General features: G+C 38.9%; 2 protein-coding genes across 2 annotated transcripts in view; one reads left to right on the top strand and one right to left on the bottom strand.

Annotated features, from left to right (window-relative positions):
* LOC136873801 (NF-X1-type zinc finger protein NFXL1) overlaps positions 1–18,323 on the bottom strand; it is a 213,111-nt gene that overhangs the window by 186,875 nt on the left and 7,913 nt on the right. The window lies entirely within an intron of this gene.
* The window catches only part of PolD2 (DNA polymerase delta subunit 2), a 119,338-nt gene continuing 106,142 nt past the window's right edge, over positions 5,128–18,323 (top strand). Inside the window, exon 1 of the mRNA XM_067147050.2 lies at positions 5,128–5,310. Within this exon, the coding sequence (XP_067003151.2) occupies positions 5,277–5,310 (34 nt within the window). The 5' untranslated portion in view covers positions 5,128–5,276. The remainder of the gene's footprint in view (positions 5,311–18,323) is intronic.

Genomic DNA, 18,323 nt, shown 5'->3' with positions numbered 1-18,323 from the left:
ATGCACTTAAAACTGTTGTTCATTCCAATATCTCTGATGTTCTCATTTGTTCCTAACTCCTCATTGTCTAACTTGTGGTCTATTAATGAGTTGTTACCAAAGACAATAGATCCAAACAAAATCTGGGACCTGTGGAAAAAAGCTAGAGATAACCTTAGACTAGCTTACAGGATATGATCATGGATGGAGACCCGCTGTACAGATTCACCCAGAGAACCAGTCGTGGTGTAAACATGAGCACGTGGTTGGGTTAACATTTATTGGTTAGTACTGCTGCGGGACACCTACACGGAGACATGAAACTAGTTCGCTAGCCATATCAGGGCTAATGTGATCATACATGAAAAATGTTCGAAATATAATTCCTCAAATAATTTAAATCAGAAAAATATACAAAAAAACTATTTGTATTCATTGTTATGTAATATAAACAAGCATTCCAAATTGAAGAGCGCCAGGGACGCATGCGCTCATGCTTGAACTGCCAATTATTAAGCTGTGAGCATGGAAGGAAGCAGATACAGTGAGTGAGTGAGTGAGTGAGCGAGCGAGCGAGCGACTGTAACATTACTTGTTCTTGTGCAATATGGATCACCGAGTTGAGTTCGTTAAGCACTGCAAAGGGAAGCCTTTGAAAAGTGGCGAGAAGTCATTTGTATTGAATGTGTTTCATAAGTTTTGTGAGAAATATCTGACTTTAGCTTTAAAGGATGTTGTGATGTTGACATCCGAGTTCACTGGTGTTTCGGAGTGCAGCGAACGACTGCATCAAGGATTGGTAAAAACACCTGAGAAATCGAAGAAGCCCCAGGAACCTGTGTTACAGATTCAGTGCGATGAATTTGTTAGAAGTGCTGTGCAGCGTAATGTACATCACTTATTTGACAGAAACCAACAGCCAACAGTGGAAAAAGTGATGGATTCTGTGAATGATGATCCCAAACTACCCAATTTTAAAAGAACAACATTTTACAAGCTTCTTCGGGAAATAGGTTTCGAATTTGTTGAAAGAAATAGGAAAAAACCTTGTTTTTGATCGCGAAGACATACTGTTTTGGTGGAGGGATTATTTGAGGAAAACTCGTGCATTTAGGCAAGCTGGGCGAAAATTGTATTATTTAGATGAAACGTGGGTAAACGAAGGACATACCACTTCCAGAGTGTGGGTAGATACAAACGTAAAGAGTAAGAAACATGCATTCACAGCAGGATTAAGTACAGGTCTAAAAAATCCGACAGGAAAGGGAAGACAACTGATTTTATCGCACATAGGAAGTGAAGATGGGTTTCTAGAGGCTGGAGAATTTATGATGGAATCGAAGAAAATGAATTATTTTCATGAGGAGATGATGAAGTTTCTACTGCATGGTTTAAGAAAATTTTACCTCTGCTTGAACCGAACAATGTGATTGTTATGGACAATGCGTCATATCACAGTGTTAAGTTAGATCGTATTCCCACCAGATCGTGGCATAAGGATGACATTATAGCATGGATGGAGGCAAAAGGTCTTACCTATGGGAAAGATATGGTGAAAGATGAACTACTCCGAGTGATAAAGACTCACAGTGTGACAAAAACGTATGACAGGTTTGTTATTGACACACAGGCAGAGGAAGCAGGACGTATGGTGTTGAGACCTCCTCCTTATCACTGTGTTTAGAAACCCGATGAGTTGGTGTGGAGCCAGGTGAAGAGACCTGTTGCACGCAATAATAAAACCTTCAAACTGTCAGAAGTCAGGACATTAATTAATGAAGCTCTGGTTAACGTAACCGCTGAAATGTGGCAAGTCTTTATTCACCACGTGGTGAGGGAAGAGCAGACATTCTGGAAATTGGACAGTCTGTGCGATATAACTGTGGACCGCCTGGTCATTAATCGGAATGACGCGAGCAGCAGTGATTAAGAGGCGAGAGAGAAATCCGACTTGGAAGGAGTTCATCCTTTATCAGATTCTGATTAGGTAAAGTACTGCACTTTTTTTATTGTTTTAATATTGACTTTTCTGTGCTGTATGTTCCTCTCCAGAATTTTATTTTATTGAAATATTAAATGTGTGAAGTTTCACTTACATGTGCTGTTGTGATTGATTGATTGACTGATTGATTGCGTATTTACGTTTTGGCCATAGATTCAAATCTACCTTTCTTTTCTGATATGTTAAATATCCAGATGTCATTTGCCATTCGATTTTTGTTTATTTCTCGCAGACAGTGAGTATAATTTGTCTCGTAATCCGCATCACAACTGCGTGTCTATCAGTGGTATTCGGCAACAGTCCATGTAGAACTAACTCTGATGTAATTGCTGCAACCAAGCGAAGTAACGGCACTTGAAAGAGAGCCCACGTGGTTCTTGCCATGTGCTTGGAAGTAGCCCAATGATCCTCCAATCAGCGTTCAGACTGTGGATGGATACATACGAATACACAATGTTCTTTGTTTACATCAGGTTCGGTTCTCTCGGTGACGACAGAATAGACTAACAGTGGGCAACAAGGTTTTTGTCAAAAATTTCCCTGTCGGGAGTGGTGCATCTCAGTTTTCCGTATTGAACTGAGATCACACAGATAAGTTTTTTATGAGGTTCAACCTATTCAATACTAATTGATGTTAATAATTTTTGTGGGAAATGACACAGAATGGAATGTTATTACAGTTGATCTCATTTTACCAAATGTTAACTGGGAAGGTAATATGAATGACAGAAAGCATGACCAATACAGGGTGAATAAGTTAATCTGTGCTAGCTGTCAGAACGCTTGTTAAAATATTGGGACCATAGGCAACCATCCTCTATTAACATTAATCACAGGGGAAAATGATAGGGATCTGAAGATATCGGCCAAAGAAAGACAAGGGCTACGAATGGCATCAAAATGAAAGATCCCCAACCATGGGAACCTAATTGTGTCGGGGTCAGAAAAGAACAAGAGTTGATCAAGGGAGGTTATATAGGATAGATGAAAGTGAAGAGCATGGCATAAGCAGTGTAAGCAATTCCACAACTCAGCTCAAGGCCCCGTGGTTGCCAACCCACGCTCCCAATTTAAGAGCCCCTGGGGCCCCTTTCAGTCCCGTCTTACGTCAAGCAGGGGATATCTTGGATGTTATTCTATCGTCTCCACTCACAGGGGTCCCTTAAGAGGTAATTGGTTCCTTTCTAGTCTACCTCGTCATGGTGTCTATGGTGTAAAAGTCCTCCCATATTTTTGCCTTTTTCTGTTGTTCAAGAATGGTGCTCTATACTGGTGTGGATGATACTGGTATCTGTACTCATAGATCTTCCAGCAGCACCGAGCAAGTAGGCTGTGCAGTTTGGGTCACATAGCTACCAGCTTGCATTCGGGAGATAGTGGGTTCAAACTCATATTGTCGGCAGCCCTGATTAGGGGTTTTTGTGGTTTCTCATTTTAACACCTGTACCTTAATTAAGGCCATAGTCACTTCCTTCCCATTCCTAGACTTTCCTATTCCATCATCGCCATAAAGACCTATCTGTGTCGGTGCGACATAAAGCAGATTATAGGAAAAGGAAAAAGAAAGAAATAAGATCTTCCAGCACGGTTCTCTGCTTAGGTCGTAGGTAATTCTTGAAGTTCTGAATTTGCAAAGAATTAACTTCACTGTGGTAGGTCGTAGGTAATTCTTGAAGTTCTGAATTTTCAAAGAATGAACTTCACTGTGGTTTCGTACTGACTTGTAAATTCTTGGAATTTTTTAACAAAATCTGATTTTGTGGTCACTTTTCAATACTGTATTTTATAGACTAACACTCAAGCAATTTAAGACATAAGTTTAGTCATGTTATGTTTTAAGTACATGTTTCAACCATTTGTGGTCATCATCAGCCATTTATAATTAAGAAAATATTGGAAAACGTCTTAAAATCTATGACTGAATGGACAAATAAACAATGAGTGAAATTAGTGTGTGAAACATTCTTTAAAACACTCAGTGAAGAATCCATCATTAAACTTTTTCTCCTATCTTCATTAAAATTCGTAATGTATTTGTGAAGCTATTCTTGTAGATATAAAAACTGACTTGTTCTAGGAACTTCTTGTATTCCTTGAAACTGACCTTGAACTCTGATTATTAATGTCAATGCAGAAACATTGGTGTGTGAAATAGTGTTAGCAAGTTCATTTGGTTAAATAGAGAAGTTCCTCTTTCTCTTTGTGCCGGCCTGTTTGCTGTCTGAATCACGTTCCATTCACGTTGGAAATTTTGCGACTATAATGGACAAACATAGCTGCCAACTTTTAGAAATCAAAAATAGGAAGATTTTTTAATTCTTGGATTTCATCACATATATTGCGCCACGGTCTAAGTGAAAAAAGGACAGGGTAAAAGGCATCCATATCTACAGTTATAACGTGAACTGACCATTAAATTTTAATCTTAAACTACTAAAATGGTTACAAGATAACGTACCTAATCACTCTCATTTGACACATACATACCAATAATAATACCGAGCTCGATAGCTGCAGTCGCTTAAGTGCGGCCAGTATCCAGTATTCGGGAGATAGTGGGTTCGAACCCCATTGTCGGCATCCCTGAAGATGGCTTTCCATGGTTTCTCATTTTCACACTAGGCGAATGCTGGGGCTGTACCTTAATTAAGGCCACGCCGCTTCCAACCCATTCCTCGCCCTTTTCTGTCCCAGCGTCGCCATAAGACCTATCTGTGTCGGTGCGGCGTAAAGCAACTCGTAAAAAAAAAAAAATAATAATAATAATAATAATACAGTCAAACTTCGACATCTCGAACCTCCAATACTCGAATTTTCAGTATCTCGAAGTAACTTAAATTGTCCTATTCTTCACGTGTATTTATTTGTCTATGCTCGAAATTCAGTTACACGAATTTCTCGATTTCTCGCAACAAACATTTCTCCCTTGAAGCAAAAAACACTCTGTAACTCGAATTTTGTTCAACATTAACTGTGCAATACGACATTTGTGTTTTGTGAGGAACAGTTAACAAGTAGAGAAAGAGTTACAGAGAAGCTGGAAACTAATATGACGGAAAACGAAAAACTCGAACTTGTAGTGATCGGCAAATCGGCAAAGCCTCGCAGTTTCTTGGGTGTGAATTACCGGTCACGTACGAAAGCAAGCCTAGAAGTCGCGGGTGACAAGCTCCATTTACGAAACTCGGCTGCGTGGTATCACGGTTACCGTGCGTGGTATTGACGAGAAGTTTTAACGTGAAGGGAGGAAAAGTTAACCACAACAAACTGAAGAGACTAACGGATTTTTCCAAAGATGTTAACGGAGCTACGATTCTTGTTTCACTACTGTATGTACTGTATCCTATCTTCTAAAAAGTTACTATAATAAGCGTTATAATTAAAGTGTTGCCGTAAAATAGAGGTTTTTTGTATATTTCAAGTACCGTTAAACATAATATGTCCAGTAAAAGCCCGTAGATACATATGATTCTATTATATGCTATATATGCTCAATAACGGTATTCTCTATATCTCGAAATAAAATATATCTCCCGAGGTGATTCGCATAATAGTTTCCTTTATTAGACTGCAAAATGAATGAAAATTTAATTTTATAGGTATCTCTGAACACTTGGAGTTAAGGTTTGTTATGTTTTTTGGCCATAACGTGAAGAGAAAATGTCAGAAACTGTCACCGACACAACTCCCTGAAATACATTCAACTCATTAAAATTATGAAGTAAGAATAAACAAAAACTCACTGAAATACGCGACACTACCACATACAAAACAGATCCGTATGTCTCATACATTATTAACATACGACTTTGACACGGGGAAAAGCACAGAACCGCTAGAAATAACACGTGGCCTACAACTCCAATGAAATTACGCACAGAAACGACGTTACTAGTGCGCGAACCACACAATAAAAAACTCATTCTTTTGTCCCGATTACCTGAGTCGCTAGCGCGCGCTAGCTTCTCCTCTTGCTTGTAGGACGGATTGCCGTCCGAATCCCCAGCCGTAAAGCACACATGCTGCTGTAGCGAGCAAGAAACCGATTCACGAAGGCGACGGACGATACACTCGCAAAACAAAGCATCAAATAAAAACACTTGAAAATGAGGTGGGGTAAATTACACAAGCACATAAGAACTTATCCTAGGGGAAGAGTATTGACTGTACTGGGGGTTATATTGGTAAAAAATAGGAAGAATTAAAAATAAATCGGAAGACGAGTTATAAAACGGAAAGTTTCCGGGTAAATCAGAAGGGTTGGCAGGTATGGACAAAGTATGTAAATTTCCTTTCTCAGAGGTGCCAACCTTTGAAGTGGGTTATCAGTAATATCCCCCCTCCCGCCACTCCACACACACTCCCAGAAAATTTTCGAGTCAAAACCAAACCATGCTCCTTTCTTCTCGATGCCCTTTCTAACAATAATATTTTCTAAATGATATAATGTTTACGCAATAAAATTAGCACATTACCTTTTAATTCTATGATAAAACATACGTTGTAGCTTGTTTCGCACCCGGCAGCTGATTTTAGAGTAGGTTTTCTTGAAGCATCCTTCCCCTTGTGGTGACATTTTCGTCTTGTGAACAATAAGCGATTCCAGTGTAGATGTGCTTAATGTAGGCTTGACTTGTCTGATTTTCCCCAACAACACTGGAAACTCTTCCTGTGGGTGAGGTTCTTTCAGGTATACAGTAAACACATTACTTTCATTCACAGTGAATTTCACAACGTTCACGAGTAGCAAAATGAAGTAACGATCGAACAAGTTTAACTCCCAGCTCACAAGCAATGAAACGAGCAAGGTTGAGTAGCAATATACTCGAAAGAATTGTATATTTTTCTTTATTTTCTTTCTTTCGTAAATCTTTTTTCGTGTTAATGTTGCTTTTCCGCAATAATTTCCCCTTTGACCATAATACCGTTAATCATGGGATGAAATCCGTAAAAATTACGGACAATCCGTAATAGTTGGCACCTCTGCTTTCTACCCCTTTTCATTATGTGCATATTTCAAATGGATAAGATGGCCAAGATACTGATTGCTACAACAAACTCTCAAACAGCTTGTCAGAGCAGAAGCTTACATGTCCATTGATTTAGAAGTTGAGACAGAAGCGGTGTTAGAAAACATCAAAGAGTTCCTCCAAGAAAAGGAACAGAAACTGATGGCGAAGAAGACAAGAATGAAGACTATGAAGAAGATGGTTTATGGAATGTGAAGTCCTACCGACATGCCCTATTAGGCATAAAGAACATTCAGTGTATTTAACTAATGGAAAATGACGCGGAATTGTTCGACGTTATTTGCCATGCCTGTATTTCAATTGAGAACCATGCTACCAGGGATAGTTGTGTCCAGCGAGCAATTCTGGATCACTGGAAGAAGCAAATAGTACTGTGCAGTACTACTACTGGTTGTATATCTATAAAACACGCACTGTGTATTTAATAAGTGTATATACAACCATTAACCCAGCTCAAGGGAGACAGGGTCATCCTCCCTAGCCTTCACTTGAGTAATTCTTGTCTGGCACATCCACGCTGCGGGGGTGGGTATCCTCCAAATCAGTAGGCCGGTGTGAAGGAGAGCTAAGTTCAGGCAGGGACCCAGTCTCACGGGGTATAATGTGGAACCCACGCCCAGGGTTATGGGTGAAGACCTTAACAGCATCTTAGGCAAAGAAGGAGACCTTCGGAATGGCGAAGATGGTGGATGAGGCAACCCATCCTCTCTTGGGAAAATGAGAAGAGGAAACCACTGCCTTGTGGAGAAGAGGGATCTGCAAAGGCTAAGGGAGTATACCTCAAAAGAAAATCCTCAGATGCATTAGGATTAGGAGGTCAGCAGATGAGTAAATTTGTACTTGCTTTCAACTACAATACAAGCCTCGGATGGAAGTTTAAAAATGGAAAGGGAACTGACAAGTCTCTGACTACAGTTGCACAGTATGATGGTAACACTGATGTTCGTGCAAGTTTCAGTTCAGAGAACAAAACCTGATTTGGAACAATAAATATTTTAACAATGAATGGGAAGGAAAATGAATTGATTGACCTAATGGAGAGACGAAAACTCGACATCCTGGGATTAAGTGAAGTAAAATGGAAAGGGAAAGGAATGAAGAAACTAAGAAAAGGGTAATCCTTTTACTGGATGGGTAACAGTAAAGAGAAAAGAAGTAGAGTGGGATTTATAGTGAATCAGAATACCGAACCAATAGTTGAAGTTCAGTACGTAGATAAAAGAATTATAATAATGCACATACATGTAAATGAGAAACTACTGAGGATAATACAGGTGTATGCTCCACAGACAAGATGTAGTGTGGAAGAAAAAGAAGAGTTCCTCAATGAACTGGAAACATATTGTTGGAGATCTGAATGCTCATGTGGGAACCGATAGAATGGGCTATGAGAATGTTCTGGGCCCACATGGGTATGGCGATAGAAATGAAGATGGAGAGAAACTGTTGGACTTTTGTATCAGAAACAACCTGATGATAAGAACACATGGTTTAGGAAGAGGAATAGCCATAAGTTCAGCCGATATAATTGGGATGGGCAGTATAGAACACTCATCGACTTTATAACAGACCGACAATGGGGAAGATACACTAGCATCAGAAAGTTTAGACTCACGTACGATAATTAATAATTTTCTTAAATTGTTTTCTGTGTGATAATAAGTGGTAATTTAGTTCTGTTATGTACGGATGCTTTCAGCACTTTCATAAATCTATTTCAGTGCATATTGCTGAGATTTTACTTTATCTTTTCAAAGAAGTCGACAGATTTATGGTTCCCAGCTCTTACTGCCTGCTTCTACCTGGATAACTTCCGGCCCTTTCTCAGGTAATAAACCTACCTCTCTCACATGATTACTTGTCCTTGTTTCCTCGCTGTCTTAGAATCGACAGTTAGCCTACAGAAGTTATCCTGAGCAGTTATGTGTTAATCTCTGTACCAAATTTTTTAATTTTCTACATTGTTGTTTTCTGGGCATAACTACGGTAACAACACATATCGAACAATCGAATACGAGAAAGAAGGCTAATATAACCCAAGAAAACAGAGCCAAGGCTTGTGTTTATAAAGAAATTGTGTGGTCAAACTGAAAAATTGCGGAAAAATTGTAAGTTTCAGAGTGCAGCGTTCGCAGAGAGGTGAAACGCAGAGAGGGAACGGGTAGTCATGAGGATCGACCACGCAATGGATGTCCAAGGAAGACTTCTAAAATTGAGGATAACTGTATTTTTTTTTTTTTTTTTTGCTATTTGCTTTACGTCACACCGACTCGGATAGGTCTTATGGCGACGATGGGATAGGAAAGGCCTAGGAAGTGGAAGAAAGCGGCCGTGGCCTTAATTAAGGTACAGCCTCAACATTTGCCTGGTGTGAAAATGGGAAACCACGGAAAACCATCTTCAGGGCTGCTGACAGTGGGGCTCGAACCCACAATCTCCTGAATACTGGATACTGGCCGCACTTAAGCGACTGCAGCTATCAAGCTCGGTGATAACTGTATTTTAATCCTCAGCAAGCGTGAGAGAAGGCGTACAGTGGTAGATATTTGCTCAGAGATAAATAAAACAAGAGAACAACCTGTGTCTGTGACAACAGTGAAAAATCGTCTGCTTGAGACGTGATTGTTTGGTCGTGTGACAGCACGGAAACCACTGTTGAAAACTGTACACAAGCAGAAAAGGCTACAATGCATGCTAACTGGACTGCTAAACAGTGAAAAAGGGTGCTTTGGACGGATTAATCTAAATTTGAAAAATTTGGTTCCAATCGTTGCCAATACGTTCGTCGCCGCCCCGGCGAAAGGGTTATGAAATCCTGCATAATTCATTCTGTGAAGCATGGAGGAGGAAATGTGATGGTGTGGGGATGTTTTGGAAATAATCAGGTTGGTGATTTGGTGAAAGTAGAGGGAGTACTGCAAAAGAAACAATATCACTGTATCCTTTCGTGCAATGCCGTGCCATCTGGAATAAAGCTGATTGGTGAAAGATTTGTTCTACAGCAGGACAATGATCCTAAACACACCTCTCATTTGTGAAAGCAGTATCTGGAAAGGAATCAAGCTGAAGGAAAATTGGAATTAATGGTCTGGCCTCCTCAATCACCCGATCTGTTACCTATTGAAATTTTGAGCGAAGAACATGCCAGGAAAGTGAAAGAAAAGGTGCCAGGCAGTGTGGATTGGTTGTGGCAATGTCTGTTAGAAACCTGGGGATGTTTAAATACCAAAACTTTGGAAAAATTAACAGCTAGAATGCCACACATCTGTAAAGCAGTAATCAAAACAAAGGGTGGACACATTGATGAACAGACTGTGTGATGATGTGAATGTGTTTCTACCTCCCTGTGAATGATCAGTGTAAAGGAAAATCTAGTGAAATGTGTAATAAAATTAGTTAGTTCTAAAAACATAGGTATTTCCATGTTGATTTTTAAGAGATAGCCCCTATCTTTCATGGTAAGTGATAATTCTGGGCGAGTCTAAACTTTCTGACGCTAGTGTACGTCATGAATATGAAGATAATCCCCAGTGAAAGTATGGAAGGTAATCACAGATTATTGATTGTGGAATTAAAATGAGTAAAAATACCTAAAATTGTACTGAAGAAACCAAAGATCAGGACTTGGGAATTGGAGGAGGATAAAGAATGGCAATCCAAGATTGGATAAAAAGGAAGTTGCCTAACACGGAAATATGAAGTGGAGAGAAAGAGTGGGACAATTTAAGACAGACATTTGTGGAAGCAGCAATTGAGGTATGCGGGAAAACAAAAGCAAAGGTTAAGGGAAAGGAGACACGGTGGTGGATAGACAAAATAAAAAAAGAAAAGAAAGGAACAGGTGAAGAAAGAAATGGATAAGGAAAAGCAAAAATGTATCAGAGGGATGAGGAGAATAAGATAGAAAGGTTACATGTGGAATACAAAAGACAAGCTACAAGTGAAGAGGAGTATCAAGGAAGAAAAGGGGAAACGTTGGGGAGAGTTTACCAACAAAATTGAGCAAGATAGTCGAGGAAATCAGAAACTATTACACTGAATAATAAAATCGAACAGAATAAATCAAGAAAAAATCAAGGGAGTAGAGAGAGAAGATGGATCCATAGTAACCGACGAAAAGGGTCTTCAGAAGGTGATGGCAAAGTATTTTGAAAAACTTTATAATGAGGATGTCTGCTCGGAGAAAGAAGGAGATAAGAAAATGGAAATAATAGATGGAGAAAAAGAAGAGAACCCGATAACATGGTTGGAACTTGAAAGGACATTGAAAGCAATGACCAAAGGTAAACCAAGTGGAAAAGACTAATTCAATGCTGATGTGATTAAGGCAGCAGGAAGCATTGGACTACAGTGGCTATACAGAGCTCTCAATGCCATATGGATCAAAGGATACCTGAAGAATGGCAACAAGGAAGCATTGTATCACTGTTCAAAATAGGAAATAGGAAGACATGTGAAAATCATAGAGGTATAACCCTATTATCACATGAGCTAAAAATAATGGAGAAAGTCATAGACAAAAGACTGAGGGATATAATAGAAACACAGTTAGAGGAAGAACAATATGGCTTTAGACCGAACAGATCAATAATAGACTTGATATTTACAGTGCGAACGATAATGGAAAAACATCTGGAAAGGAACAAGGAAATCATATTCGTATTTTTGGATTTGAAAAAAGCTTATGATATAGTTAAGAGAAAACATGTATGGGAATGCCTACTGAAAAGGAATGTACCAAAATCATTAATTAACAAGATAAATATGTTGTATCATGAGAGACAAGGCAGTGTACAAGTGGGCAGTGGTGACTCTGAAACATTTTATACAAAAAAAAAGGTCTCAAGCAAGGAAGTGAACTGTCACCATTTTTATTATTATTATTATTATTATTATTATTATTATTATTATTATTATTATTATTATTATATTGATGGATGAAATCATAAAACGTGTAAAACAGAGTATCAGTACTGATGAAGTGAATGCTTTGGTATTTGCAGATGTGGTGATTTGGGGAAAGGGAGAAAAGGAAGTACAAAGGAGACTGGACATTTGGAATGAAAATCTGAAGAAGTTTGAAATGGTAATTAGTAAAAATAAAACTAGTCATGCACTGTGGAATAGAGAAAAAGAGAAGCCAAGTGAACATAGCCGGAGAATGATTAGAGAATGTAGAACCGTTTACATATCTGGGTAGCATTATCAATGAAAGTAATGAAATCAACCCTGAAATTAGTAAGAGACTAAGTAAAGGTACAACATTTTATCATCAAGTCAGAGAGCTTTTATGAGATGAAAAACTACCCAAGAGAACTAAATTAACATTATATAAAGAGTATTTCATAGCAATTGTAACATATGGACTAGACATGCTGGCAACTACTTTTTTTTTTTTTTTTTTTGCTATTTGCTTTACGTCGCACCGACACAGAGAGGTCTTATGGCGACAATGAGGCAGGAAGGGGCTAGGAGTGGGAAGGAAGCGGCCATGGCCTTAATTAAGGTACAGCCCCAGCATTTGCCTTGTGTGAAAATGGGAAACCACGGAAAACCATCTTCAGGGCTGCCGACAGTGGGGTTCGAACCCACGATCTCCCGAATACTGGATACTGGCCCACTTAAGCGACTGCAGCTATCGAGGTCGGTATCTGGTAACTACTAAGAGACAAGATGGTAAGATCCAAGCAGTAGAAATGAAATTTTTAAGAACATCGGTTAAAAAAACAAGAAAAGATAGAATCCAAAATATTAAAAGCAGGGAAGAGCTAAATATAGAACCGTTGGTACAGAACATACAGAAAGCAAGACCGAGATGGTTTGGACATGTAAAAAGAATGGGAAAGGAACGGGTAGCAAGAAGGGAATTGGAAAGAGAAGTTAAGGGAAAGAGACCAGTTGGAAGACCGAGAAGAAGAGGGATGGATCAGATTTGGAAGGACATTAGAGAAGCTGGATTGGATGTGGCAGAAGTAATGGAACAAGAAAAGTGGAAGGACAGAAAGGAGTGGAGGAGGCTTGTTAACCACACCCGGGTGACTGGAGTAGGACACTGATGATGATGATGATATACTGTACTAATGTGCACTGTGAGGAGGTTCTAAGCAAGAACAGATTTGTGTTAGTGCTGATGGACTAGTGTATATAAGTGTGTGATTAGAGTCATTATTGTATCCACTAACCCACAAAATATTATATATTCTTTTCTTCATGGGGCCTCTAAATATTAGTTCCTAATTAGCGTCAATCTCTACGATCTTTTGCTACCACGTTTTTCCTTCATTCCCACCTAGATATACCTGCTCCCTTCACAAAGCTGCAGGTTGTTCTTATTGGGTCTTCTTGGATTTTTTCTCTCTCTTCACCTGGTAATCCTAGAATGGAGAATCTGATTCTACCCAGCACCTGACATTCGAAAAGTATGTGTTCAGCTGATTCCTCTGCTTCATTGCATTTCCTACATATGTTGTCTCTTATTACTCCAATTCTATGTAGGTGTTTTTCAGATGGCAGTGTCCTATCAACAGTCCTACTACCGATCTTATATTTTCTCTGCTGAATTTCAACAGTTCTTTAGTATGCTTCTTGTTTGGTCTTTTTGTCAGTTCCTTTGCAAGCTTGCATCCTGGAGTATTTTTCCAGTTTTCGATTTGTTTCTTTTGTACCCATTTTCCTATGTAGTGTTGGGCTTGTCCATAGGAAATCCCGCATACGGGTTCTGGGTCTACAAAATGTGTTTCTGCCCCTTTCCTGGCCAGTTTATCTGCTTTTTCATTTCCTTCCCTGGTACCCATATTATTTTGACAATGTTGTACTTTGAGAGCTTCAGGAGAAGTGAGTGGCAATACCAGACAATTCTGGATATTATCCAGACTGCCTCTAGTGTCTTAATGGCTGGTTGGCTGTCTGTAAAAATGAAAATGTTCTTATTCCTATAGTTCATTTTCAGAATTTCTTCAAGACTTGTTGTGATAGCTATCATTTCAGCTTGAAAGACTGTAGTGTATCTGTCCAGGCTCATCTGGATTGATCTCTCAGGTCTTCCCCCGTTGATCCCTCATCTTGTGCCATCCACAGTCTTTGAGCCATCAGTCCACCATACTATATCTTCTTTTTCAGTATTCCATTTGTTGATATCCCAGTCTTTTTTTATTATCTGGGTCTCAAATGGTTTATTATAAATATAATGCTGATTTATCAAACGGAGGTATGCACTTATGATTTTTCCGTTATTTTTTAACCACCTTCATGAACCGAAATTTTGTATAAAGCAGAATTTTTTTGGGGTACTTTGGGTTTCCCCGAGTACAGGATTTACTGTACTATCAAAACGGTCATGTAGATGACGTTCATAGATCTAGAAGAGGTATTGGATAATGTTGATTGGACAAATCTATTTTGGATTCTGAAGGTGATTGGGATCAGATGCCGAGAATGAAGAATTATCTACCAGCTGTATAAAAATCAGTCTGCAGTGATAAGAATCAAGGGCTTTGAAAAAGGAGCAACAATCCAGAAAGGAGTGAGGCAAGGCTGCAGTTACGGAAATCAAAGAGGAATTTGGAAAGGTAATCACAATCAAAGGAGAGGAAATCAAAACATTGAGATTTGCCTACGATATTGTTGTTTTATGCCTTTGCTGGCGGGACCTAGTGTTTACACTGCACTAAGTCTTCTGGTATAGGCTAGAGCAATTTTGTTATGTTCATTGATCTGTCTCTGTCTTACCCTTGGCTTTGACAATATGAAGTGACTGAGGTATGAGCGATGCTAGTAATGCCATTTATTACGCAGCCAGTCCCTGCTATGAATGGTGTGAAACTGTTGCTCATAGGGTCGGTTGGTGCATGCATTTCAGTGGGCTTGGCAGACTGATATGTAATAGCAACTTCTGGCTCGGTGAGGAAAGCAACGGGAAACTACCGCACTCCTCATTTCCCTAGTATGCTTCTTCAGTGATGCCTAGGCCATCTATGACAGCTCATGGTAGAACTGTTGAGGATCCAACCAACCAGCCTTCAGGCTGATGACTAAACATACATACATTGTTATTTTATCTGAGACTGCAGAAGAGCTCGAGAAGTTGCTGAATGGTATGGACAAGGTCTTGGGTAAGGAGTACAAAATGAAAATAAATAAGTCCAAAACAAAAGTAATGGAGTGCAGTCGAACTAAGGCAGGCGATGCAGGAAATATTATATTAGGAAATGAAGTCTTAAAGGAAGTAGATGAATATTGTTACTTGTGTAGTAAAATAACTAACGATGGCAGAAGTAAGGAGGACATAAAATGAGGAAGAGCTTTCTTAAGAAAAGAAATTTGCTCACTTCAAACATTGATATAGGAATTAGAAAGATGTTTCTGAAGACTTTTATTGGAGCATGGCATTGTATGGAAGTAAAACATGGACGATAACTAGCTCAGAAAGAAAGAGAATAGAAACTTTCGAAATGTGGTGTTACAGAAGAATGCTGAAGGTGAGATGGATAGATCGAATCACGAATGAAGAAATACTGAATTGAATTGGTGAGAGACGATTGATTTGGCTAAATTTGACGAGAAGAAGAGATAGAATGGTAGGACACATCTTAAGGCACCCAGGACTAATTCAGTTGGGTTTTGAAGGAAGTGTAGGCGGTAAGAAAGGTAGGGGTGGACCAGGGTATGAATATGACAAGTGGATTACAGCAGATGTAGAATGTAATAGTTACGTAGAAATGAAAAGGTTAGCACAGGATAGGGTGGCATGGAGGGCTGCATTAACCCAGTCTATGGGCTGATGACTCAACAACAACAACAACAACATCAAAAAGGAGCCTAAGAAATTTGTTATGTGTCAACTACAGGAAGAGCGACTCCCACTGAATGATGGTCAGGATGATGGTGAAGAGCGTGTACTTCTGGCAGAAGTGAACAACAGAGGTCTTTGCAGTTGAAAACTGTAAGCCATGTTGTAAGGTCCACTGTTCCACTCTCCTAATAGCTTGCTGTAATTGTCGTTCTACGACTGCGATACTTCGTGAGCTATAATGCAAAACAAAATCATCCACATATAGCGACGGTACTACTGCTGAACCAACAGCAGCGACAATACTGTTTATGATATAGATGTTGATTCCCATAGGGAAACCAAAATATTTGTCCCGAATGAGTAAATTCATATCAATATAAATGGCCCGTTATTGGACATTATAAATTTTCCAGCTAACTCATTCCTGGTTGACAGCGTTTTGCCCCAGTGTGCTAAGTTGGGCTCATCAGTTGGTAAATAGCACACCCACCAAGATGCATGGCTAGTGCATACCATGGACGCCACTGCGTAGGCTACTTGGAGCCACCAGCAGAGACTTTGTCCCATTACCACAAATTGATGCCTGCCTGGCCATCAGAATGATATATAGATGTTGATTCCGACAGGGAATAATATATAAGTAATAATAATAATAACGTAAATGTTTCCACCTTTTCAATACAATATATTCACAAAATTACAAAATTATACGGTACTAGTTTCGACCCATCTAGGGGTCATCATCAGCCGTATTGGAGCAAAGATCATTTGTGGCGAAATCCTAAGACAATATTATTTTAAAGAATAACAAGTGAAATGAGATGTTATGGTAATAGTTAATAATACAAGGAATATACATACTAAGAGGTTTTTAACAAAGAATAAAGTATAAATGGGGTGTTGTAAAAATTATAATCATGGAAATCAGTAAGTTTTTGTATTGAAATGAAATATGGCTTAGGAAGAGGGCTTAAGGTGGGGCTGAAGGGTGCGGGAGAAAGTGTAATTGTCTTGGAAAAGTACCTTTGATTAAATTTAGGATTGAGTTTAGGTTGGCTGCATTATTGTTTCTGAGGAAAGTGATAAATAGATCGAAGAGTATGTTGGGTTTCTCTGAGATTTCATTGAGATTGTGACTGGCATTAAAGTATTGGTCTAGGTGTATGTAGTAATTTTCCATTATGTTCAGTAAAGGGCCCTTGTTTGCTAATACGAGGATGTCCATGTCTTGTTCAATATTGGTGAAATTATGGTTATAATCTTGCATGTGTTGGCCGATGGCTGAAAACTTGTTGTATTTTATTGCGTTAGTGTGCTCGTGGTATCTGATAATGAAGTTTCTCCCGGTTTGCCCGATATTGAACAAGACATGGACATCCTCGTATTAGCAAACAAGGGCCCTTTACTGAACATAATGGAAAATTACTACATACACCTAGACCAATACTTTAATGCCAGTCACAATCTCAATGAAATCTCAGAGAAACCCAACATACTCTTCGATCTATTTATCACTTTCCTCAGAAACAATAATGCAGCCAACCTAAACTCAATCCTAAATTTAATCAAAGGTACTTTTCCAAGACAATTACACTTTCTCCCGCACCCTTCAGCCCCACCTTAAGCCCTCTTCCTAAGCCATATTTCATTTCAATACAAGAACTTACTGATTTCCATGATTATAATTTTTACAACACCCCATTTATACTTTATTCTTTGTTAAAAACCTCTTAGTATGTATATTCCTTGTATTATTAACTATTACCATAACATCTCATTTCACTTGTTATTCTTTAAAATAATATTGTCTTAGGATTTCGCCACAAATGATCTTTGCTCCAATACGGCTGATGATGACCCCTAGATGGGTCGAAACTAGTACCGTATAATTTTGTAATTTTGTGAATATATTGTATTGAAAAGGTGGAAACATTTACGTTATTATTATTATTATTATTATTATTATTATTATTACTTATATATTATTCTCAGTTCAATACGGACCAAAAACATGAAATTCATAACCATCCGACAGGGAAACCGAAATATTTGTCCCGAATGAGTACATTTATAATACCAATATAAGTGGACCTTTATTGGACATTATACATTTTATTTTTTATTTTATGGCTGTTTATGGCAATCACGAACAGAGTGATACTGAGAACCGATCCCTGTGGGATTCCAGTTTCTTGAACAAGGTATTGAGAATGTGCCCTCTCTACTCGGATATGGAATAGACGGAAGGACAAAAAAATAAAACGGCAAGTACCAATTTCCAATGATGCACGTCTGAAATGATGCCATATCACCATGTGGTGTCATAGGCCTTTTCCTAAATCGAAGAAAACAGTCACCAGAGGTTGTTTTTGGAAAAAATGCATCCTGGATAGAATCCTCTAGGCATACCAAGTGGCCAGTGGTGGAGTGGGCAGCTCGTAAACTACACTGGTACTCAGATGATAGTCCTCGTTTCTCCAAACACCACACAAATTGGCAATCTGCTGTCCTCTCAAATAGT

This window comes from Anabrus simplex, chromosome 5 (assembly GCF_040414725.1).
Source record: "Anabrus simplex isolate iqAnaSimp1 chromosome 5, ASM4041472v1, whole genome shotgun sequence".
In the NCBI taxonomy this organism is placed as follows: domain Eukaryota; kingdom Metazoa; phylum Arthropoda; class Insecta; order Orthoptera; family Tettigoniidae; genus Anabrus; species Anabrus simplex.
The sequence above is the reverse complement of the archived record's forward strand: the minus strand, read 5'-3'. Positions and strand labels throughout refer to the sequence as shown.